The sequence below is a fragment of the Lolium rigidum genome, chromosome 3 (assembly GCF_022539505.1).
Source record: "Lolium rigidum isolate FL_2022 chromosome 3, APGP_CSIRO_Lrig_0.1, whole genome shotgun sequence".
Classification (NCBI taxonomy): Eukaryota; Viridiplantae; Streptophyta; class Magnoliopsida; order Poales; family Poaceae; genus Lolium; species Lolium rigidum.
Genome location: NC_061510.1, coordinates 330,021,762 through 330,045,514, shown reverse-complemented (window position 1 = coordinate 330,045,514; position 23,753 = coordinate 330,021,762). Strand labels below are relative to the sequence as shown.

Below are 23,753 nucleotides of genomic sequence, written 5' to 3'. Positions count from 1 at the left end.
CCGAAGATATCAAAAAGCAAATATCGATATGACTAATACAGGTACAGAGCCATGTAGCAGAGATCAATAGCCGATCACATACAACCCCATTAGTCTACTAATCGATCTAGTTGACGGGTAGCATATAATACACAGACGTAACAGTAAAAGAGTAAGCTCCTTTTTTCGTTCTTCCCGGAGTAAGGTCGTCGCTGTAAATACACGGTCAACTTGCAGCGACCAATATCGCGTGGTTCACCTGATAAGCTAGCTCAGCAACCAAACAAACAAAAAGCACTTGCGGCAATAGAAAAATCCAGTATCTTTAATAAATTAGTAATAGTAATCATACTTTAGAGTATCTTGCATATGGTTTAGCAATTGAGCGGAGGAAAAAAACCCTTCGTCCCGTCCCGTCCCTCACGGGCGGCGTCGGGGCGACAACCGCAGTCCTCTCCGCCCAGGACCTAACTCCCCTCCTCTCCCCTCCGCCGCCGTCGGCGCAGGCCGCCGGCCAAAGCCCGCGCGGCGCCGGCGCCGGCGGCCGTCCTTACCCGCGCGCTAGGCAGGGAGGCGCGGGGGCTCTCTTCGGCCAGCGGCGGTGCCTCCTTGTGGTCAAGGTTCCGACGGCGGCGGCGCAGCTCCGGGTGGCATGGTGGCGGCGGCGCGACCACTTGGTGGCGGGGCGGCACGGAGGCCAGCGGCAGCGCCCTCCTAGCCCAGATATGGGCCCTTTGGGCCCCATCTGGGCTTGGGCGGGCCAGGTCGGGGCTTCTTTGTCTGCCTCAGGCGATCGATGGGGCTAATCTTGCTAAGGGCGATCAGGACGGCGATGCGCGGACTGCAACACGGCCATGGGAGATTCACGAGCCCTCCGGGCTCGGCCGGGCCAGAGGGGTCTGGTCTGCTCCTGTAGCTGTGTACGGTCTGTCACCGCAGTCGGCGTTGGAGGTGGTGCCCTCCCGCGTGGCTGCTGTCTCGTTTCTCCTCGGCTGGGCTGCCTTTTCTCGGTTTCGTTGGTCGTCGTCTTTATGCTACGGTGAGACAGCGGTGGTGGTTGCAAGACCGTGGTGGCGCGAGTTTGTGGGCGGCGAGGTTGGCGGAGCAAGATGGAGTGTTCGGGGTTGTGGTTCTTGGGGGACGGGAGATATCCTTGTCGGATGGCCGACACCGACGCAGTGACGCCCACGGGCGCCGCCATTCCTTATTGAGGGGCGTCGGGGTTCCCCCTTCCCACAACCCTCCCGCATATCGGGGGAAACTCTAGGAGTTATCCGGGTAGCAGCGTCGTGATCGTCGCGTCTCTTCTTGAAGGTGCTGCTTTGGTATGTGGCGCTTCGGAGGGATAAGATCGTGGTGGGAATTCTCCGGAGGGCGCAGCGGTTGCGGATCATCACCGTTTTCGTCGATCCGACTTTGTCGGCCTTGTTTCCTTTTCTGTTCTTCTACTGTTTCTTTTGGGCTTTGATGTGCTGTTTGATCTCTCTTGTATCGGTTGGTGCTATATTAATATAGCGGGGAGAAATCCTATTTCGAGGAGAGTATCTTGCATATCAACCCTTCATTTGCATCCAAGCGATTGCTTGATTAATTGGCATGTCCGATCACATGCATCAAGTACACACAGTTAGTATTGTATGTTTCTATCCTACAAAACAAACTTAATTCAACGTGTGGCTGGTTCGCATCGATAGACGTCTGCTGCAAGTCATCACATCAGCATGTTTAGCCTACTGCGCATGCATGGCGAAAATAGAACACCCATCTCACAGGATTTATCATCCTTGTATTTTGAAACAAAAACCGACAACTTATAGCTTTATTAGCATATGCATGCCCAAAGTAGAATGAATATCCCATCTCTCATGCATGGTGCACCCGATCCGAGGGGAATCCTTATTTTCGAAAAACAAACCAAGAACTTATTATCGTAGCAAAAACAACTACACACACACAAACACACATGAACTAGTTGCCTCTTCTTCTTTTTCGGAAAGGGGCCTCTGCCTTCCTTATTTCAACTGATTGATGCTTCTTCGGTCTTGGCGGCTCCATGTTTATTGATATGGCCATATCATTATTATTGTGATCAGGTATGATGTCAGCGCAACACCGCACCAAGCTTCCCTACAATGTCCTGGGGTACAATGTCGAACCCCTCATCCACCTGAGGTAGTAAAAGAAAATGTTTATCAGTTCACATTCCCTCGGTTAAATATGTATACAATGTAGTTTGATTACAAAAATGGAAGGGTTGACCCATAATTATTCATCCATTCATATATTACATCTGCATATTAATATTCCATTCGTTTCATATAATACAAGGCGCATTTGGTCACCAGATATTTTTTACTAATATATAGTTTGTATGTCAAAAAATCATTCATGCTATATTGTAGTATATAAATGGAGTAATTGTTAGTTGAAACCTTGACTTAATGAAAAACTTATAAGCCTTATTTTTAAATGGAGGGAGAGTAATATTTAAGAGAGTAAGAGCATGTTTGATTCGTAGATAGAAAAAACGCAAGAATAGGAAAAATGTAGGCTTGCAATGTCATGCATGCTCCAATCCTACATGAATATATGTGTACCAAAATTTGTTTTATTCCACCTCCACCATAGGAAAAACAAATGATTTTTTTTTTAAAAAAGACATACAAGTGGATGTTAGACTTCCTATGAAATTCAATCTTACTAATCAAACAACAATCGGTTGTAGGTGTTCTTCCCGAGAGAATATGTCCTGAGCCGACATTTACCTTCTAGGGTCTTTGCATTCCAAAAATTTTATTTCGAAAAACAAGGATATTATTTCGCTAAGTAACAGGTCATGGAGTAACGGACTTGCCTTTGCCATGATGGTTATGTTCACAGTGCAAGACGGGAAGGGGATGACATTGATGTGCGTGATGCTAAGGTGAAGCCCCTCAACCTCGGCGAGCAACTTGACAAGCACGCCCTTGCCGTCTTCACAATGGATCTTCAGCATGACAGTGCTCTCCGCGATCCTTGCCTCGATCTCCGGCAGCGAGCTCCCAGTCGTCGTCGCGCCGTACGGTTTGGTGGCGATGTTGGGCCTCTTGAAAAGCACAACCGAGTCGGCGCTCCTCACATTGCGGTCCTCGAGTTCCTTGAGCTTCTCCTGCTGCTCCTTGACGTACCTCACAGCGTCCGACAGGATCGTCGCCTTGTCCATCTGGACGATATTGATTCATATAGTGAATAAGTTTAGCCGAAATTTTCACGTCCGAAAGAAAACGATGAGCTGAAGTGATGCAAGAGTGTGGGGAATGTAGCGCGGAAATAGCCGATGGGGACCTTCTTGAGGCCGGGGATGACAGTGGAGAGCTCGATGAAGCGGCGGTTGATCTTCTCGCGGCGCTTCCTCTCAGCCATGACGTGTTCCTGCACGCACGGCTCCGGCGAGGACGTCTGCCCCGTCTCCGTACTGGCGGCGCTCTTCAAGGAGCGTTTCCTTGACGCTGGCGACCTTTGCGCCGGCTGAGGCACGTCCTGCGCTGGTTCGTGGGCGGTGGGCGTGATCTCGTCGTGAGTGCTCGGCTGTGGCATGGTGGATGTGAAGTTCCAGCCGGCGGGTGGGTAGGTTGTGCTACCGACGCTGCAGTTGGACGACCAGCCGTCGTTCTCCACGACAGCACCTCTTGGCGTGTTCTCACGGCGGCTGTCGGCGCCGGAGCTCCAGCTGTCCGTGGCGCGGAGTGGGTGGCCATCTTGGGCTGCAGCTTCTGCAGGGGCGGTGCCATTCTGTAGCTCCGGGCAGTGGAGATCTTGCAGTGACGAGAATGGGTCGTCGTGCTGCAGCGTCTCCATGGCCCACTCCATGAACATGCTCGAGTCGTCCATGCCGATCGACCTCCTGCCGGTTCCTGTACCTGTAGCTGATCGAATCACACACCAAAATAGGATATATCACAACACCATAAAATGAAACGATGCATCGTGCGCTCAACATCCGAAATATTACTTGGTGAAAGTTTCAAGAACCACGACCAGCTTGCTAGCAAAGTGTAAATCCATAGTTCCATACCCAAGCGGGAAACGGAAGTCAACTTAGAACAGTTTGTGGGCAGCAGCAAGGTAGGCGGATCAAAATGCAGGAATGGGAAACAAGACCAGGCAGAGATCAAAGATGTCCGGGAACACATCACAATTACCTCCTGACGAGAAGACAGATCCCTGAAGATGATTGCAGGGACTAGGTACGAAGAACGAATCAGTAAAAAGCATGTGCCCTAGCTGTCCGGTTCACTCCCTCGCATGCTTATCACTTCTTCCATGTGTGGCCTATATAGCTCAGCTAGCCAGCTGCCGGGCCTTGGAAACACAGATATCTGTCACGTGCATCTCAGCAGATTTCCTTATCAGCATCATCTGTCCTTATTAAGGTCTTTTTAAATTCATATAGGAATGAGAGAATCAGGAATATGGAAAACAAAATAAAATCACAAGATAGCAAGGCCACCCGGAAAAGTGCAGAAATATGAACCAGTGTAAAAATAAGGCTGGAACGAACGTTGAAATTCCTAGTGAACAAAATCATTGGAAACTAAGAGCATCTCCAACAGGCGTTGTAAAAGCCACGCGCGGCAAAAAAAACGCCAGTTTGCCGCACGCGGGCGCTCGCGCGAAGCTCCAACGGAGACGGGAAAAAGACGCGCGTGCTATAATTTTTTCCGCCCGCGCGCTATCCCGCGCGGGAAACTTGCCGCGTCCGCTGCCGCGCGCGCCAACCGTCGAATCTTCCACGCGTCCTTCTCTCTCCCCGCCTCTCTCTCTCCCACTGCCGTTCCACCTCCGACCGCTCCGCCTCCGCGCGACCACGCCGTCGACCGCTCCGCCTCCGCGCGAAGATGCCTCCGCGCCGCCGCCCCACCTCCGGCTACCACGGCGTTCGTGCGCGGCCGAGCGGCCGCTTCGACGCGTGAAACCGTTCCGACGAGGAACTGATTCGCCTCGGCACGTTCGACACGGCGCACGAGGCGGCGCGGGCGTACGACGCCATCGCCTGGCGCCTCGGCCGCTCCCGCCGGACCATGAAATTTCATGACGTCTGAACACGGGAGCAGGCGGAGCAGCTGGCGCCACCGCCGCCGGTTATCACGCGTGAGCAGCAGTGCCTCCGCCGGGAGCTGGAACAACGGCTACTCATCGCCGAGCGCGACGAGGCCCTCCGGCTCGAGTGGGCGCGGCGATTTCCGGAAGATGTCGCCGCCACCAAAGCATTCTACGCGCAGAAGGAGGAGGAGAAGGCGGCAAAGGCGAAGGCGAAGAAGAAGGCGAGCCGCGACAAGCGCCATGCGGAGTCCGCGGCGAGGAAGGCGGCGAGGGCAGAGAAGGCGGCGAGGAAGGAGGAGGAGAAGAAAAACGGCGCAAGGCCATCCACGATCATCCTCCCCTCCTCCTCGTCCTTCGAGTGGACTTCAACGCAGGTGTCGGAGACGACTCCGAGCTCGCACTCCTCGGACTTCGACTGGGACTCGGAGTCGGAGTAGACTGTAGAAGTGTAGTTTCAAATGTCGCTCCGAGTGTAGTTTCAAATGTCGAACTTTTAATATATTTCGTAATTTTTCGCGTTTTATTTCTTTTGTTTGGTTCATATTTCGAACGAAAACGAAGCAACGCGCTGCATAATGGCGCTTCCAGCGGAGGAGCAGTTTTGCCGCTCGAGCACGCGCGGCAAAATGGCGCTTCCGGCGGGGCGACTTTCGCGCCAACGCGCGGTATCGGTTTACAACGCGTTGTAAACGTATTTTAGCGTGCCGATTTTTGGAGCTTCTGTTGGAGATGCTCTAAGAGCATCTCAGTCGCGTCCTCCAAACCGTCTCCCAAGGGGATTTGGGATGCGTCGGACAAAAAAACGTGCCCAGCCGCATCCCCCATAGCCTTTTTTGTCCGGCGCGGCACGATACGGTGTCCGGTGTCTGGTGCCCCGAGCCCGTCCCCGCCCCACAGGGTACGTTCCGGCCACCCCGGACACAACGAAAAATGAGGCGAAGAGACGCGGGCCCGACGCATCAGCGGCACAGGAAAAATTCGTCTCACTCTCCCGCCAAATCGCGCCTCTCCCGCCACACCCGTCGCGCATTTCTGCCCTTCCAATACATTTGACCCCATATCCCGCCGATTCATTTCTCCTTTGATGCTTTATTGGGTTGACTTGGCACATGCTTATACCATGATATGACTATAACCAGTCAGCTAAAGCCTCTATGATCATTTAGTTTTTCACTTGTAATATCACTTTATGCTTTGATAATGTTTTGTCGCTATGCATGATTATGTCCATTATTGCTCTCTTAGTTGGTCGTTCTCAGTCTTTTGCTAGCCTTCGCCTGTACTGAGTATGAACTCAGCTCGTGCATCCAACTCCTAAAAACCAAAGTTTGCCAATTGTGTACACCATATCTACCTAGTAGAATTATTGCTATTCCAAGTATGTTCATCATGTTTTTATTTATATTCCAAATTAAATTTTGGCACACCGTGTTTGTTTCTTATGCTTAATTTATAGAAATACTTATGAATTGTGGTGACTAGTTAGTACAATCTTTGTATGCTCAAAGTGACAGCGTGAGATGTCCATAGATTGTTAATGCGAACTTTACGAAATGCTTATGCAGACCTTACGCAATGAATTTGTGTTTATTATCAAACCGGAGAGTGGTTCAGAGTAGCGTAGTGAAGTGATAATATCTATGTATTCAATTATGATATCATTGTTGAGAATGTCCACTAGTGAAAATATGATCCGTAGGCCTTGTTTCTAAGCATTGAAATACCGTTTACAACTAGTTCTGCTACATGTTTGCTTGCTGCCATTTATGTTTCAGATTGCAATTACTATTCATAATCATCCATATTACTTGTATTTCACGATCTATTCGTCGAACTAGTGCACATATACACCTGAAAAGTGTATTGGGTGTGTTGGGGACACAAGAGACTTCTTGTATCGTAATTGCAGGGTTGCTTGAGAGGGATATCTTTGACCTATACCTCCCTGAGTTCGATAAACCTTGGGTGATCCACTTATAGGAAACTTGCTGCTGTTCTACAAACCTCTGCACTTGGAGGCCCAACATTGTCTACAAGGATATAAGCGTGCGTAGACATCAATGGGACATTTATGTCTTAATGATTCCTATACTTGCACATGAAAATGGCTCTAGCACTAGTAGGAAAAGCCTTATAGGTGAGATCTTACTTTTGTGGCGCACTGGCCGAATATGCACCACATAAATTTCTTTTGTGGCGCACCTGGCTTGGTGCGCCACAAAAATAGCTTATTTTTGTGGCCCAGCAACAATAAGTGCGCCACAGAAACGAGATGGGGCCCACACCCTGCCACCCCTAATCATAGATTCCACTATTTCTGTGGCGCCCAGGCGGGGTGCGCCACAGAAATAACTTGTTCAGTGGCGCGCTTTTTATGGTGCGCCACAGAAATAACTTGTTCAGTGGCACACGTGTTATGGTGCGCCACAGAAATAGTGGAACTTATATCATGCCCCGTACCCCTCCCCACCCGTTTCACCTCCGCGCGCCCGTACACCTCTCCCCTCTCCTCCGATCCCTACCGCCGCGCGCCACCATGGTGAGCGCTGGCATCACCGTCGCCATCGCCGCCGCCTTCCTCCGCGAGGGCCGCATGCCGCCACACTCCTCCGATCCCCGCCACCTGCAGCACAAACTGCCGCTAAGGCGAGGAGGGGCCGCCGCATCAAGGTGGAGGAGGGGCCGGCGTCGCATCAAGGTGGAGGAGTCGCCGCATCCTCCTCCTCCTACACCCCTGCCGTCATCGTCAACCTCCTCCTCCACCCCTGTCGTCGGTGAACTCTCTCCCCTCCCCTCCCCTCCCTCTTAATTCCTCTCCCGCACGAGCACAAGGTGCTCGACGAAATGCTCGTGTGCTGCTCTGGTTGTGCTGCTGTTGTTGTTTCTATGCTACTGGCTGCTGTTGCTGTTGATGAGCTATTGGATGCAATCTATCTATCTATCCTAGCTTGTTGTCATTGTCCTGGTGAACTACTGTTGCTATTGCTTATGTGTTCATGCTCTAAATGGTCAAATGATCTCATGTGCTAGTGATTTACTTACTGGCTCATTGCTCATGCCTTTTACTTAATGTCCTATGCTATTGCTATGTCTCTGTAGCTTCTCACCATGTATTGGTGACCGCTCATGCTTGTAAAAGCATGCTGGAGGGTTTTGGTGATGTGCCTTGATGCTTCCATAGCATCCTGGTATGATTGTTGTTGCCTAATTCAATTATATGAAAAGGTTTTCTTTATTGATGTCAGATAATTGGATGAACTGCTTATGCAGTAATGATTCCTTTGATGTGTTATTGAAGCTTGGATGGAATCCAACTAGTGTTGGGTACCCTAGCTTTGTTTTGAACTCAACTAAGTAATGATAAATTTCTAATTCTTGTTGGCTTGGATGAACTTATGGTTGATGTAACCTCAGAAGTGGTTCACTGGTGTGATTGCTTGTGTTGTGCTGTGACCTCATTAGCTCTTGCTACTTCCACTGGTTGCATCTCATAGTTGGATAATTGGTTCATTTTGGTGAAACTAGAGATATTCAAAGTAGGGAATCATGTAAATGAATGCCACTGTGGTATCCTTTGAAGAAAATGGGAAGTTTCTGATGGTTTAAAAGACTAGGTGATGCTAGGTTATTAAGTTGGCTATCAAGGTTGGTTTTATCTCGGTTAACTTGGATAGGCTATGTGTTCTTGCTTACTTATGCATATCCATCTCTACTGGATTGACTAGCTCAGTCTTGGCCTCTCTCTTGCCAGCATCACTTGGTTACTACCAAGTGATGAGTAATCCCTTATGGTACCCTAGCTTTGTTTTGAACTCAACTGAGTAATGATAAATTTCTATTTCTTGTTGGCTTTGATGAAAATAGAGATATCCACAGTAGGGGATCATGTAAATGAATGCCACTGTGGTATCCTTTGAAGAAAATGGGAAGTTTCTGATGGTTTAAAAGACTAGGTGATGCTAGGTTATTAAGTTGGCTGTCAAGGTTGGTTTTATCTGGTTAGCTGGGATATGCTATGTGTTGTTGCTTGTTTAGGCATATCTATCACTTACTGGATTTACTGGTTCTTGATTGGCCTCTCTTTTGCCAGTATCACTTGGTCTATACCAAGTGATGAATAATCCCTTTGGAGCATCTGCTCCATTTGGCTCTTTCTTCCATTTTAGTTCCTATGATTAGAATGTTCGGTCACTCGTACACTCGGGGGTGGAGCAAGTGAGCCTAGTGTGATGGCACAAATATCAATCTCTTGTGCATCCTACCTGGCCTCACTTACTCCATCCCTGAATGTTAATATTTGTTTCGACTAAAAAAGTATGAGGCATTCCATTTAGTTCATACTATTCAGTTGTCTATTATTTGAGTTGGCACTTCTTAATTGCATTGGCCGATGATTAGAATGTTTGGTCACTTGTACACTCAGGGGTGGAGCAAGCGAGCCTGGTGTGATGGCACAAATATCAATCTCTTGTGCATCCTACCTGGCCTAGCTTACTCCATCCCTGAATGTTAATATTTGTTTTGACCGACAAAGTATGAGGCATTCAATTTAGTTCATACTAGGTACTTCTTAATTGCATTGGCCTTTCTTCCATTTTTGTGTCGATGATTAAATTGTTTGGTCACTTGTACACCCTGGGGTGGGGCCAGTGAGCCTGGTGCGATGGCACAAATATCAATCTCTTGTGCATCCTACCTGGCCTCGCTGACCCCATCCCTGAATGTTAATATTTGTTTCGACCAACAAAGTATGAGGCATATGATATCTAGTTGAGATACCACTTGGCTCTTTCTTCCATTTTAGTGCCGATGATTAGAATGTTTGGTCACCTATACGCCGCAATACACTTTGTAGACGGGCCTCCCTTTCCTCGGCCGCCATTCCGTGAACGAGTCTTTGACGAGACAACAACGCCGACCTGCCTCTCCGGCGCAGAACCACGCTAGTCCCAGCCGCGTCCCTTGTGGCGGCGTCTCCTGCGCTCTGCGCTTTTCTCCATGGCCGGATCACGATTGGACTCACCAAGGGAATAATGATAATCGCCATCACCACTATCGTCAGACTCCACAGGTGCAGAGTACTTTGCAGCAGATGACACTTTTCTTCCCTCGCCGTCCAGTGAACGAGTCCTTGATGCAAAGACCGTGCCGGCCTGCCCAGCATCATGCCGGCCCCTGTTGCTGCGCTTCAGGCCGTGTCTCCCGCGCCCTGCACTCTTCGCCTTCTTGCTCGATGAACCAATAGACCGATCATTGGAATAAGGAAACCGATGATGGCCGATCGCAATCTAATCTTGCAACCGGCTGTTATCGGTTTCCTTATTCCAATGATCAGTCTATTGGTTCACCGGGCAAGAAGGCGAAGAGTGCAGGGCACGGGAGACACGGCCTGAAGCACGGCAACGGGGGCCGGCATAATGCTGGGCAGGCCGGAGTGGTCTTTGCATCAAGGACTCGTTCACTGGACGACGAGGGAAGAAAAGTGGCATCTCCTGCAAAGTACTATGCACCTGTGGAGTATGACGATAGTGGTGATGGGGATTATCATTATTCCCCTGGTGAGTCCAATCGTGGTCCGGCCATGGAGAAAAGCGCAGGAGATGCGGCCACAAGGGAGGCGGCTGGGACTGCCGTGGTTCTGTGCCGGAGAGGCAGATCGGCGTTGTTGTCTCATCAAGGACCCGATCACGGAACGACGGCCGGGGAAAGGGGGGCCCTTCTGCAAAGTATACTGCGGCGTATACTGCAACTATGGTTTCTGACCATAGTATTTGTGTTGACCAACAATGTATGAGGCATTTATTCCATTTTGTCTTGTGCATCGGACTTGTTGGTCTCACTTTCTTCCATTTTAATCATAGTAGGAACCGGATGAAGACCCCGATGCAAGCGAGCCTGGTGGGTAGAGACTATTTGTATCTCGAAATTGTGAAATTTGTATGAATTAAGAGTTGTATGCAAAACATTTGACACTTTCCACTATATATGTATCTCGATCGGGCTGTAAGTAATGTGATGATGATATCTAGATTATATCTGGGCAATGTACATGATATTTATATTATATCTGCATATTTTTGTATGTTGTTGTATATAACTTGTATATTTCTGTCTATAACCTGTATATTGGTGTCTATAAACTGCATGTGTATAGCAGGCAGCACAAAATCGTGTATAATACAAGCAAATTTTGTGGTGCACTGAAAATAAATTTTGTGGCGCACGCTTTTCTGTGGCGCACCGGAGCACCCGTGAGCCACAGAAACCTTAATTTTGTGGCGCACGGGCCGGTGCGCCACATAAACCTTATTTTTGTGGTGAAGTTTTTGAGCCGCAGCCCTCATGCGCCACAAAATCCATTTTTGGTGCGCCACTGATGAGGCTTTTCCTACTAGTGTAGGACCCATTATAAGGGGTGCATTTTCACATTCTTATGGCCACCTAATTAAGGCTCTGCCCCTAGTTGAATAAAGCTTGACAAGATATTTACCATGTTGTTTATAACTGAGATGCTAGTGTCCACTAGTGAAGAGATAATATTTATGTATTCAATTATGATATCATTGTTGAGAGTGTCCATGATGACGCGTAAAGCACACGCTCGTTGGGAACCCCAAGTGGAAGGTGTGATGCGTACAACAGCAAGTTTCCCTCAGTAAGAAACCAAGGTTTATCGAACCAGTAGGAGTCAAGAAGCACGTTGAAGGTTGATGGCGGCGGGATGTAGTGCGGCGCAACACCAGGGATTCCGGCGCCAACGTGGAACCTGCACAACATAACCAAAGTACTTTGCCCCAACGAAACAGTGAGATTGTCAATCTCACCGGCTTGCTGTAACAAAGGATTAACCGTATTGTGTGGAAGATGATTGTTTGCAGAAAACAGTAGAACAAGTATTGCAATAGATTGTATTTCAGTAAAGAGAATTGGACCGGGGTCCACAGTTCACTAGAGGTGTCTCTCCCATAAGACAAACAGCATGTTGGGTGAACAAATTACAGTTGGGCAATTGACAAATAAAGAGAGCATGACCATGCACATACATATCATGATGAGTATAGTGAGATTTAATTGGGCATTACGACAAAGTACATAGACCGCCATCCAACCGCATCTATGCCTAAAAAGTCCACCTTCGGGTTATCATCCGAACCCCTCCGGTATTAAGTTGCAAAGCAACGGACAATTGCATTAAGTATGGTGCGTAATGTAATCAACAACTACATCCTTAGACATAGCATCAATGTTTTATCCCTAGTGGCAACAACACAACACAACCTTAGAACTTTTCATCACTCGTCCCGTGTGTCAATGCGGGCATGAACCCACTATCGAGCATAAATACTCCCTCTTGGAGTTACAAGCATCTACTTGGCCAGAGCATCTACTAGTAACGGAGAGCATGCAAGATCATAAACAACACATAGATAGAACTTTGATAATCAACAAAACAAGTATTCTCTATTCATCGGATCCCAACAAACGCAACATATAGAATTACAGATAGATGATCTTGATCATGTTAGGCAGCTCACAAGATCCGACAATGATAGCACAATGGGGAGAAGACAACCATCTAGCTACTGCTATGGACCCATAGTCCAGGGGTAGACTACTCACACATCACACCGGAGGCGACCATGGCGGCGTAGAGTCCTCCGGGAGATGATTCCCCTCTCCGGCGAGGGTGCCGGAGGCGATCTCCGGATCCCCCGAGATGGGATCGGCGTTGGCAGCGTCTCTGGAAGGTTTTCCGTATCGTGGCTCTCGGTACTGGGGGTTTCGTCACGGAGGCTTTAAGTAGGCGGAAGGGTAGGTCAAGAGGCGGCACGAGGGCCCCAGATGACAGGGCCACGCGGCCAAGCCCTAGGCCGCGCCGCCCTGTAGTCTGGGCGCCTCGTGGCCCCACTTCGTTTCGTCTTCGGTCTTCTGGAAGCTTCGTGGAAAAATAGGCCCCTGGGCGTTGATTTCGTCCAATTCCGAGAATATTTCCTTACTAGGATTTCTGTAACCAAAAACAGCGAGAACAACAGAATCGGCACTTCGGCATCTTGTTAATAGGTTAGTTCCGGAAAATGCACGAATATGACATAAAGTGTGCATAAAACATGTAGATAACATCAATAATGTGGCATGGAACATAAGAAATTATCGATACGTCGGAGACGTATCAGCATCCCCAAGCTTAGTTCCGCTCGTCCCGAGCAGGTAAAATGATAACACAGATAATTTCTGGAGTGACATGCCATCATAATCTTGATCATACTATTTGTAAAGCATATGTAGTGAATGCAGCGATCAAAACAATGTATATGACATGAGTAAACAAGTGAATCATAAAGCAAAGACTTTTCATGAATAGCACTTCAAGACAAGCATCAATTAAGTCTTGCATAAGAGTTAACTCATAAAGCAATAATTCAAAGTAAAGGAATTGAAGCAACACAAAAGAAGATTAAGTTTCAGCGGTTGCTTTCAACCTGTAACATGTATATCTCATGGATATTGTCAACATAGAGTAATATAATAAGTGCAATAAGCAAGTATGTAGGAATCAATGCACAGTTCACACAAGTGTTTGCTTCTTGAGGTGGAGAGAAATAGGTGAACTGACTCAACATTAAAAGTAAAAGAATGGTCCTCCATAGAGGAAAAGCATCGATTGCTATATTTGTGCTAGAGCTTTGATTTTGAAAACATGAAACAATTTTGTCAACGGTAGTAATAAAGCATATGTATCATGTAAATTATATCTTATAAGTTGCAAGCCTCATGCATAGTGTACTAATAGTGCCCGCACCTTGTCCTAATTAGCTTGGACTACCGGATCATCACAATGCACATGTTTTGACCAAGTGTCACAAAGGGGTACCTCTATGCCGCTCTGTACAAAGGTCTAAGGAGAAAGCTCGCATTGGATTTCTCGCTATTGATTATTCTTCAACTTAGACATCCATACCGGGACAACATAGACAACGAGATAATGGACTCCTCTTTTATGCATAAGCATGTAACAACAATTAATAATTTTCTCATTTGAGATTGAGGATATATGTCCAAAACTGAAACTTCCACCATGGATCATGGCTTTAGTTAGCGGCCCAATGTTCTTCTCTAACAATATGCATGCTTAACCATAAGGTGGTAGATCGCTCTTACTTCAGACAAGACGGACATGCATAGCAACTCACATGAAATTCAACAATGAATAGTTGATGGCGTCCCCAGTGAACATGGTTATCGCACAACAAGCAACTTATTAAGAGATAAAGTGCATAATTACATATTCAATACCACAATAGTTTTTAAGCTATTTGTCCCATGAGCTATATATTGCAAAGTGAATGATGGAATTTTAAAGGTAGCACTCAAGCAATTTACTTTGGAATGGCGGAAAATACCATGTAGTAGGTAGGTATGGTGGACACAAATGGCATAGTGGTTGGCTCAAGTATTTTGGATGCATGAGAAGTATTCCCTCTCGATACAAGGTTTAGGCTAGCAGGGCTTATTTGAAACAAACACAAGGATGAACCGGTGCAGCAAAACTCACATAAAAGACATATTGAAAGCATTATAAGACTCTACACCGTCTTCCTTGTTGTTCAAACTCAATACTAGAAATTATCTAGACCTTAGAGAAACCAAATATGCAAACCAAATTTTAGCATGCTCTATGTATTTCTACATTAATGGGTGCAAAGCATATGATGCAAGAGCTTAATCATGAGCACAACAATTGCCAAGTATCACATTACCCAAGACATTAATAGCAATTACTACATGTATCATTTTCCAATTCCAACCATATAACAATTTAACGAAGGAGAAACTTCGCCATGAATACTATGAGTAGAAACCAAGGACATACTTGTCCATATGCTACAGCGGAGCGTGTCTCTCTCCCATAAAGTGAATGCTAGGATCCATTTTATTCAAACAAAACAAAAACAAAAACAAACCGACGCTCCAAGAAAAAGCACATAAGATGTGATGGAAAAAAAATATAGTTTCAGGGGAGGAACCTGATAATGTTGTCGATGAAGAAGGGGATGCCTTGGGCATCCCCAAGCTTAGACGCTTGAGTCTTCTTAATATATGCAGGGGTGAACCACCGGGGCATCCCCAAGCTTAGAGCTTTCACTCTCCTTGATCATGTTGCATCATACTCCTCTCTTGATCCTTGAAAACTTCCTCCACACCAAACTCGAAACAACTCATTAGAGGGTTAGTGCACAATATAAATTAACATATTCAGAGGTGACACAATCATTCTTAACACTTCTGGACATTGCATAATGCTACTGGACATTAGTGGATCAAAGAAATTCATCCAACATAGCAAAAGAGGCAATGCGAAATAAAAGGCAGAATCTGTCAAAACAGAACAGTTCGTATTGACGAATTTTAAAATGGCACCAGACTTGCTCAAATGAAAATGCTCAAATTGAATGAAAGTTTCGTACATATCTGAGGATCATGCACGTAAATTGTCTTAATTTTCTGAGCTACCTACAGGGAGGTGGACCCAGATTCGTGACAGCAAAGAAATCTGGAACTGCGCAGTAATCCAAATCTAGTACTTACTTTTCTATCAACGGCTTTACTTGGCACAACAAAACACAAAACTAAGATAAGGAGAGGTTGCTACAGTAGTAAACAACTTCCAAGACACAAAATAAAAACAAAGTACTGTAGGTAAAAATATGGGTTGTCACCCATAAGCGCTTTTCTTTAACGCCTTTCAGCTAGGCGCAGAAAGTGTGTATCAAGTATTATCGAGAGACGAAGTGTCAACATCATAATTTGTTCTCATGATAGAATCAAAAGGTAACTTCATTCTCTTTCTAGGGAAGTGTTCCATACCTTTCTTGAGAGGAAATTGATATTTTATATTACCTTCCTTCATATCAATAATAGCACCAACAGTTCGAAGAAAAGGTCTTCCCAATATAATGGGACAAGATGCATTGCATTCAATATCCAAGACAACAAAATCAACGGGAACAAGGTTATTGTTAACGGTAATGCGAACATTATCAACTTTACCCAAAGGTTTCTTTGTAGGATGATCAGCAAGATTAACATCCAAATAACAATTTTTCAGCGGTGGCAAGTCAAGCATATTATAAATTTTCTTAGGCATAACAGAAATACTTGCACCAAGATCGCATAAAGCATTACAATCAAAATCTTTAACCTTCATCTTAATGATGGGCTCCCAACCATCCTCTAGCTTTTTAGGAATAGAGGCTTCACGCTCTAGTTTCTCTTCTCTAGCTTTTATGAGAGCATTTGTAATATGATGTGTAAAGGCCAAATTTATAGCACTAGCATTAGGACTTTTAGCAAGTTTTTGCAAGAACTTTATAACTTCAGAGATGTGGCAATCATCAAAATTCAAACCATTATAATCTAAAGCAATGGGATCATCATCCCCAATGTTGGAAAAAATTTCAGCAGCTTTATCACAGGCAGTTTCAGCAGTTTTAGCAGTTTCAGGCAGTTTCTCGCGCTTTGCATTATAAGTGGAAACATTGCTAACACCAATTCTTTTATTAGTATTAGTAGGAGGTGCAGCAACATGTGTAGCATTAGCATTACTAGTGGTGGTAATAGTCCAAACTTTAGCTACATTCTTCTCTTTAGCTAGTTTTTCATTTTCTTCTCTATCCCACCTAGCACGCAGTTCAGCCATTAATCTTATATTCTCATTAATTCTAACTTGAATGGCATTTGCTGTAGTAGTAATTTTATGATGATTCTCATTAGGCAAAACTTTTGATTTCAAAAGATCAACATCAACAGACAAGACTATCGACTTTAGAAGCAAGTATATCAATTTTCCCAAGCTTTTCTTCAACAGATTTGTTAAAAGCAGCTTTGCGTACTAATAAATTCTTTAAGCATGGCATCAAGTCCAGGGGTGAACTCCTATTATTGTTGTAAGAATTCCCATAAGAATTACCATAGCTGTTGCCATTATTATAAGGATATGGCCTATAGTTGTTACTAGAATTGTTCCGGTAAGCATTGTTGTTGAAATTATTATTTTTAATGAAGTTTACATCAACATGTTCTTCTTGTGCAACCAATGAAGCTAACGGAACATTATTAGGATCAATATTAGTCCTATCATTCACAAGCATAGACATAATAGCATCAATCTTATCACTCAAGGAAGAGGTTTCTTCGACGGAATTTACCTTCTTACCTTGTGGAGCTCTTTCCGTGTGCCATTCAGAGTAATTGATCATCATATTATCAAGAAGCTTTGTTGCTTCACCAAGAGTGATGGACATAAAGGTACCTCCAGCAGCTGAATCCAATAAATTCCGTGAAGAAAAATTTAGTCCTCGCATAGAAGGTTTGGATGATCATCCAAGTAGTCGATCCATGGGTTGGGCAATTTTTAACCAAAGATTTCATTCTTTCCCAAGCTTGAGCAACATGTTCAGTATCTAATTGTTTAAAATTCATTATGCTACTCCTCAAAGATATAATTTTAGCAGGGGGATAATATCTACCAATAAAAGCATCCTTGCATTTAGTCCATGAATCAATACTATTCTTAGGCAGAGATAGCAACCAATCTTTAGCTCTTCCTCTTAATGAGAAAGGGAACAATTTTAGTTTAATAATATCACCATCTACATCTTTATATTTTTGCATTTCACATAGTTCAACAAAATTATTAAGATGGGCAGCAGCATCATCGAACTAACACTGGAAAATTGCTCTCGCATAACAAGATTCAAGAAAGCAGGTTTAATTTCAAAGAATTCTCGCTGTAGTAGCAGGTGGAGCAATAGGTGTGCATAAGAAATCATTATTATTTGTGGTTGTGAAGTCACACAACTTAGTATTTTCAGGGTTGGCCATTTTAGCAATAGTAAATAAAACAAACTAGATAAAGTAAATGCAAGTAAACTAATTTTTTTGTGTTTTTGATATAGCAAATAAAGTAAAACTAGCAACTAATTTTTTTGTATTTTGATTTAGTGCAGCAAACAAAGTAGTAAATAAAACTAAGCAAGACAAAAACAAAGTAAAGAGATTGAGAAGTGGAGACTCCCCTTGCAGCGTGTCTTGATCTCCCCGGCAACGGCGCCGGAAATTTAGCTTGATGACGCGTAAAGCACACGCTCGTTGGGAACCCCAAGTGGAAGGTGTGATGCGTACAGCAGCAAGTTTCCTCGATAAGAAACCAAGGTTTATCGAACCGGTAGGAGTCAAGAAGCACGTTGAAGGTTGATGGCGGCGGGATGTAGTGCGGCGCAACACCAGGGATTCCGGCGCCAACGTGGAACCCGCACAACACAACCAAAGTACTTTGCCCCAACGAAACAGTGAGGTTGTCAATCTCACCGACTTGCTGTAACAAAGGATTAACCGTATTGTGTGGAAGATGATTGTTTGCATAGAAAACAGTAGAACAAGTATTGCAGTAGATTGTATTTCAGTAAAGAGAATTGGACCGGGGTCCACAGTTCACTAGAGGTGTCTCTCCCATAAGACAAACAGCATGTTGGGTGAACAAATTACGGTTGGGCAATTGACAAATAAAGAGAGCATGACCATGCACATACATATCATGATGAGTATAGTGAGATTTAATTGGGCATTACGACAAAGTACATAGACCGCCATCCAACCGCATCTATGCCTAAAAAGTCCACCTTCAGAGTTATCATCCGAACCCCTCCAGTATTAAGTTGCAAAGCAACGGACAATTGCATTAAGTATGGTGCGTAATGTAATCAACAACTACATCCTTAGACATAGCATCAATGTTTTATCCCTAGTGGCAACAGCACAACACAACCTTAGAACTTTCGTCACATCGTCCCAGGTGTCAATGCAGGCATGAACCCACTATCGAGCATAAATACTCCCTTTTGGAGTTACAAGCATCTACTTGGCCAGAGCATCTACTAGTAACGGAGAGCATGCAAGATCATAAACAACACGTAGATATAACTTTGATAATCAACATAACAAGTATTCTCTATTCATCGAATCCCAACAAACGCAACATATAGAATTACAGATAGATGATCTTGATCATGTTAGGCAGCTCACAAGATCCGACAATGATAGCACAATGGGGAGAAGACAACCATCTAGCTACTGCTATGGACCCATAGTCCAGGGGTAGACTACTCACACATCACACCGGAGGCGACCATGGCGGCGTAGAGTCCTCCGGGAGATGATTCCCCTCTCCGGCAGGGTGCCGGAGGCGATCTCTCGGATCCCCCGAGATGGGATCGGCGTTGGCGGCGTCTCTGGAAGGTTTTCCGTATCGTGGCTCTCGGTACTGGGGGTTTCGTCACGGAGGCTTTAAGTAGGCGGAAGGGTAGGTCAAGAGGCGGCGCGAGGGCCCCAGATGACAGGGCCGCGCGGCCAAGCCCTAGGCCGCGCCGCCCTGTAGTCTGGGCGCCTCGTGGCCCCACTTCGTTTCGTCTTCGGTCTTCTGGAAGCTTCGTGGAAAAATAGGCCCCTGGGCGTTGATTTCGTCCAATTCCGAGAATATTTCCTTACTAGGATTTCTGAAACCAAAAACAGCAGAAAACAAGAATCGGCACTTCGGCATCTTGTTAATAGGTTAGTTCCAGAAAATGCACGAATATGACATAAAGTGTGCATAAAACATATAGATAACATCAATAATGTGGCATGGAACATAAGAAATTATCGATACGTCGGAGACGTATCAGTCCACTAGTGAAAGTATGATCTCTAGGCTTTGCTTCTAACCATTGATACACTATTTACAACCAGTTCTGCTACATGTTTGCTTGCTGCCATTTTTATTTCAGATTGCAATTACCGCTCACAATCATCCATATTACTTGTATTTCACTATCTCTTCGCTGAACTAGTACACCTATACACCTGACAAGTGTATTGGGTGTGTTGGGGACACAAGAGACTTCTTGTATCGTAATTGCAGGGTTGCTTGAGAGGGATATCTTTGACCTGTACCTCCCTGAGTTCAATAAACCTTTGGTGATCCACTTAATGGAAACTTGCTGTTGTTCTACAAACCTCTACACTTGGAGGCCAAATTCTGTCTACGAGAATAGAAGCGTGCATAGACATCAGTCCCCAACTCCATAGTGTGGTTGTCAAGCACAATGTTTCATGTAAGTAAATAAAACACAAGTAAAAAAATGAGTAAAACTAGATGAAATAAAGTAACTAAGTAAAAATTGTAAAGGGGTTGATTGTTTTTGGTGTTTTGGATGCAAATAAGAAAAGTAAATATTTTTTTATTTTCGGATTAAAATAGTGCAGTAAATAGAAAACAAGATAAAAGCAATATAAAGGTGTTTCTTATGATAAAAAGTGGACTTGGGTTCATGGGTTCACTTGACTATTCTCTCTTTTAAGTTGTAGTGGACAAATAGTAATTAATCAATGAGATATGAGGATGCAAAATAATAATATGAGTAAGATAAGCATTCATATGGGCATCACGTCATAACATAGAGATGATGCAAGACATCTCTCTTATACTCCACAAGAAAGGGAAAACTCCATGCAAGGTTGTATTTAGAATTAACAAAGTATTTCCATAAGCACTTTGACATGATATTTGAACATCAAATATGCTACCTTAACCAAACAAGATCATCAATTTTGTCACGTGAAGAACATAGCATATGCATTCACTTTATCCCTAGTGAGGTAGCAAAAGAAAAGGCAAAACCATAATAGATCCTGAATTTATTGTCATTATCCAATCACTAAAACCATGCTACTCCATCCAATACACACATAACCCCATACATGCTCTTTCATAGATGTTGGATCATAAAAAATACATAAGAATGGGGTACATAATATGCATCTATCAATACATCTTACACATAATACGATCAGATCTCATAGCTCAATATCATAGAATAAGGATCCACTACATAGGTATTACAAATATGGTCATAATCATGAGGCAGCTCATATGGCACTAAGAACTATGAAGAACATGAGAGAAAAAGATCAAGCTACTGCCACAAACCCGTAGTCCAGAGGTGGATTACTCTCCCTTGATCATGGTAATGATGATGAAGACATTGGAGAAGGTGGAGATCCCTCCGGCGGTTATCCCGGTGTAGTTTCCCCCTCCAATCTTCTCTGCTGCAGCCTCCATCTTTTTGTTTCTATCTTTCTGCGGCAATCTCCGCTCGAGAACTCTTCGGGGCCATATATATAGTGTTTTTTAGGTCAAAATACGTCGCTCGGTGAAAATATCACGTGATTTGGATGATCGACGACCGAAAGAGCACAGGTGGCGCGGCTTACATGTTTGGGCGCGCCACCTGATATCTTTTGGGCCTCGGGCCCATACAGGTGCGCTTCCAGGTCGCAGGGTGCTTTCCTGATGAAAAAATGACGGTCAAAAAATCCTAGGTGAATTTGACTCCGTATAGGTTTCTGAAAGTGAAAAATACACAAAACTAGGTTTTCATGTTCTGTAGAGTTATAAACCAAATAAAGTAGATCATTGGTAAATCCCCATAAATCAATGTAAAACATGGTATTATCATCATATATGTTGTAAATATGTGGGAATTCAATGATAAAGGACAAAGTTCATGTATGAATTTTACATGCATGAACATCCCAAAACTTAACATATGCTCGATCCGAGCATGAAGGTGATAAAACTAACATGAACTTTGGAGTTTATAATATATAGCTTCTAAATAATCACGCAAAGTATCACAAGGTTCAATCAATAAAGAATGACAAAGTAATATGAACTCACCCAGTGATAACTCTTAGATTCTACAAAGCATGCATATAGTAAATAGAATTGTAAGAAACATGAATGATAAGTAATATGAATCATAAAGCATGCTTAGGAGAATCCTATAGAATTGTTGGAAGACTCTTTGTCCTCTATTTTGAGGAATATTTATTTTGATTCTTGAACACAAGAAAGTAAGCAGGGAATGTATGTGCTAAACCTCCAACAAGATAAAAAGTAGAGAGCATAAAACATGGTTTTCAGCTGTGGAATTTATGTCAACAATAATAATAAGGATGGGGTACCAAGTATCTGATATGTTGCAAACGTATCCATACTTTTTTATGCTCCATGTTTGTTTTACACCATTTCTATATGTTTTGTTTACACTTCGTGGCACTTTTTATGCACTTTCCGGAACTAACCTATTTTCAATATGCCACAGTGCTAGTTCATGTTTTCTGATGTATTGTATTTCGGAAAAGTTGTACAGGAAATATTCTCGGAATTGGATGAAACGAAAGCCAAAGTTCCTATTTTCCAGACCTAAAGACAGAGTCCAAAGCATAGACGGAGGAGGGCGCCGAGGTGGCCACACCACCCCTAGGTGCATGACCACCCCTGGGTGCCCCTAGGTATGGTGTGGGGCCCTTGGGCGCCCACCGACCTCGCCCTTCCGCCTATAAATTGCCTCCTGACGCGAAAATCTTAAAATCAACCAGCCTCCATCCATGAAAAGTTCTGTAGATCCTCCGCCATCGAAGACAAGTTTTGGAGGGCAGGAGCCTCTGTTCCGGCACCCTGCCAAGACGGGGAATTGCCCCCAGAGCCATCTCCATTGACTCCATCGCCATCTTCATCGATGTTGCTGACTCCCATTTTGAGAAGTGAGTGTTTCTCCCTCGAGGCTGAGGGATTTACCGGTAGCTATGTGGTCTATCTCTCTCTCCCTTGATATGATCTTTATGTGATCATGAGCTTTGTAATCTAGTTGAATAAGTAGATGTTATTCTTCAACTATTATGCTACTCAAGTGATTTTATTATGTGATCTCCGGAGACACCTTGTCCCACGGTGTGAAGGTGACAGTGTGCATACCATGTGTGTCTCTTAAGCTTAATTTACAGAAATACTTATGAATTGTGGTGTCTTGTTAGTACTATCTTTGTATTCTCAAAGGGATAGCGTGGGGCATCCATAGATTGGGAACGCGAACTTTAAGGAGTGCTTATGCAGCCCTACACAGTGAATTTGTGTTTGTTACCCAACCGAAGAGTGGTTTAGAGTAGCATAGTGAAGATATAATATTTATGTATTCAATTATGATATCATTGTTGAGAATGTCCACTAGTGAAAGTATGATCCTAGGCCTTGTTTCTAAGAATTGAAACACCGTTTACAACCAGTTCTACTACATGTTTGCCTGCTGCCATTTTATTTCAGATTGCAATTACCACTCATAATCATCCATATTACTTGTATTTCACTATCTCTTCGCTGAACTAGGGCACCTATACGCCTGACAAGTGTATTGGGGGTGTTGGGGACACAAGAGACTTCTTGTATCATAATTGCGGGGTTGTTTGAGAGGGATATATTTGACCTCTACCTCCCTGAGTTTGATAAACCTTGGGTGATCAACTTAAGGGAAACTTGTTGTTGTTCTACAAACCTATGCACTTGGAGGGCCAACAATGTCTACAAGCATAGAAGCGTGCATAGACATCAAGCTCTTTTCTGGCGCCGTTGCAGGAGAGTTAAGGTAAAAGGTACTCACATCCTCTGGCTACTAAGTTTTCTAGTTGTTGGTGAGTGCTCGAAGTTATTTCCTTTAGATTCTGCAATTATATCTTTTTGTTTCTTGTGTTTATTTTCACTAGTTAGGCTTAATGGAAAACAACAACAAAATTAGAGAGCTTTACAGATCTTGAGTTAG

The 23,753-nt window shown here is 44.5% G+C and overlaps 1 protein-coding gene across 1 annotated transcript; it reads right to left on the bottom strand.

Annotated features, from left to right (window-relative positions):
- Positions 1–2,080: 2,080 nt before the first annotated feature.
- On the bottom strand, positions 2,081–3,849 carry LOC124697037 (transcription factor bHLH18-like). The gene is made up of 3 exons (XM_047229681.1): positions 3,304–3,849; positions 2,834–3,181; positions 2,081–2,146 (listed from the first exon to the last, which is right to left on the bottom strand). Exons 1-3 carry the CDS (start codon positions 3,847–3,849, stop codon positions 2,081–2,083), a joined length of 960 nt encoding a protein of 319 aa, XP_047085637.1.
- Positions 3,850–23,753: the final 19,904 nt, after the last annotated feature.